General features: G+C 40.6%; 1 protein-coding gene across 1 annotated transcript; it reads right to left on the reverse strand.

Annotated features, from left to right (window-relative positions):
* Window positions 1-1,416: 1,416 nt before the first annotated feature.
* LOC114905168 (transcription and mRNA export factor ENY2-like) lies at window positions 1,417-2,000 on the reverse strand. Its single transcript, XM_029239720.1, has one exon. It carries the CDS (start codon window positions 1,778-1,780, stop codon window positions 1,421-1,423), a length of 360 nt encoding a protein of 119 aa, XP_029095553.1. The 5' UTR covers window positions 1,781-2,000; the 3' UTR covers window positions 1,417-1,420.
* Between the last annotated feature and the right edge of the window lie 410 nt (window positions 2,001-2,410).

A 2,410-nucleotide genomic window follows, 5' to 3' on the forward strand; every position in this document is an offset into this window, starting at 1 on the left:
TCATCTGTTGATGGACACTTAGGTTGCTTCCATGTTTTGGCTATTGTGAATAGAGCTGCAATGAACATTTTGGTACATGACTGTTTTTGTTTTGTTTTGTTGCGGTACGCGGGCCTCTCACTGTTGTGGCCTCTCCCGTTGCAGAGCGCAGGCTCAGCGGCCTTGGCTCACGGGCCTAGCCGCTCCGCGGCACGTGGGATCTTCCCAGACCAGGGCATGAACCCGTGTCCCCTGCATCGGTAGGTGGACTCTCAACCACTGCGCCACCAGGAAAGTCCTACATGACTCCCTTTGAATTATGGTTTTCTCAGGGTATATGCCCAGTAGTGGGATTGCTGGGTCATATGGTAGTTCTATTTTTAGTTTTTTAAGGAACCTCCATACTGTTCTCCATAGTGGCTGTATCAATTTACATTCCCACCAACAGTGCAAGAGAGTTCCCTTTTCTCCACACCTTCTCCAGCACTTATTGTTTGTAGATTTTTTGATGATGGCCATTCTGACTGGTGTGAGATGATATCTCATTGTAGTTTTGATTTGCATTTCTCTAATGATTAATGATGTTGAGCATTCTTTCATGTGTTGGCAATCTGTATATCTTCTTTGGAGAAATGTCTATTTAGGTCCTCTGCCCATTTTTGGATTGGGTCGTTTGTTTTTTTGATATTGAGCTGTATGAGTTGCTTGTATGTTTTGGAGATTAATCCTTTGTCAGTCGCTTCATTTGCAAATATTTTCTCCCATTCTGAGGGTTGTCTTTTCGTCTTGTTTATGGTTTCCTTTGCTGTGCAAAAGCTTTTAAGTTTCATTAGGTCCCATTTGTTTATTTTTGTTTTTATTTCCATTTCTCTAGGAGCTGAGTCAAAAAGGATCTTGCTTCCAAATTTCTTAAGTCTCAGTCAGTAGTCTGTATCTCTTCATTCCACTGGTGACTGGTGATAGCCTAAATGAGACTGGCTTTTTAAGAGGCTACACCCTAGTTTACCTCTTAGCACTATGGATGTTTGCTCTCTATTTGGGACTCTTCTTTCTTGGTGTCTAGGATGTCACTTTAGCCTTGTTCCTCTAGTCTGTATCTTTTTTTTTTTTTTTAACAAGATGGGACATATGTTATAAAATATAGGAATTCAAAAGAGGCATACACTACATCCAAACAATCAGAAGAGGCTGCTTCCCTCTCCTCAATTGTTATTACAGAGATTTGCTTACTTAACGTTTACATACTTAACACTTAAACTATATTAGCTGCTTGACTTTTAACAAATCTGATGAATTATTAATAAAGTCCCATTTATTCCAAAATCCAAGGAAACTTCAAACTCATTCATTAGATATTTATTAAAATAACACATTTAGGGGGAAAAATCTATACAATTGTATACATTACTGAAAACTGTATACCATCATACAAAAAAGGATTTTATTTTGGGAAATCAATTCCTAATTTATGGCAAGTTTTACTTTCAGAAATAAAACCACAAAACAACAATCTAAATTCAATCTTAAAGGCTGCAGGCTGAGCAAGGAATGTTCTTATTCTTTGTAGGAGCTCCTTTACACTATCAGGTACCAGGGCTCTGCATTTTGGTGTGATTTCAGCCACCAAGTCATCAACAGTAACGTGTTCTAGTCCTTTTTCTTTAATTACTTCTTTGCAGTGTGACTTCAACTGATCCTTCCAGCCACATTCAATTAATTTAGCTCTCAGTAACTCTTTGACGCATTCTCTTTCTATCAACTTTGGGTTAATTGCTGCTCTCATCTGCGCGTCTTTGTTCATCTTGCTAATCACATTCTTTTCGGCTGTCCAGACCTCGACCCTCAGTAGCTCCGGCACCTAAGCACACAGAAAGCTAGCATACGCATTTCCGGGAAGGGGTCTAGTCTGTGTCTTTTTACTGGTTCTTCCTCAGCGCTTTCTGGGTTTCCATATTCCTAAAAAGGTGAAGAAATACAGAAAACTAGAGGAAAATTTATCTTTAGTCCAGTAATTCAGCCACTGGTTGCTTTTTTAATCAATTTTATTTCCTTTTTGCAGGAATGTGTTTTGATGTATGCATTAATGTTATGTCTTATTTTTTAATTAACAGGATTAGAATGTTTCTGTTACACGTAATCTTCATAAACATTTATTTATTTTTGCGGTACGCGGGCCTCTCACTGTTGTGCCCTCTCCCGTTGAGGAGCACAGGCTCCGGACGCGCAGGCTCAGCGGCCATGGCTCACGGGCCCAGCCGCTCCGCGGCATGTGGGATCTTCCCGGACCAGGGCATGAACCCGTGTCCCCTGCATCGACAGGCGGACTCTCAACCACTGCGCCTCCAGGGGAGCCCTTCATAAACAATTTTAATGATATTAGGTGAAGTGGGTGAACCGTCCTTTATTGTAGGACATATAGCATTCCAATTTT

Source organism: Monodon monoceros, unplaced genomic scaffold, assembly GCF_005190385.1.
Source record: "Monodon monoceros isolate NGI ecotype Baffin Bay Population unplaced genomic scaffold, NGI_Narwhal_1 Super_Scaffold_21, whole genome shotgun sequence".
Classification (NCBI taxonomy): Eukaryota; Metazoa; Chordata; class Mammalia; order Artiodactyla; family Monodontidae; genus Monodon; species Monodon monoceros.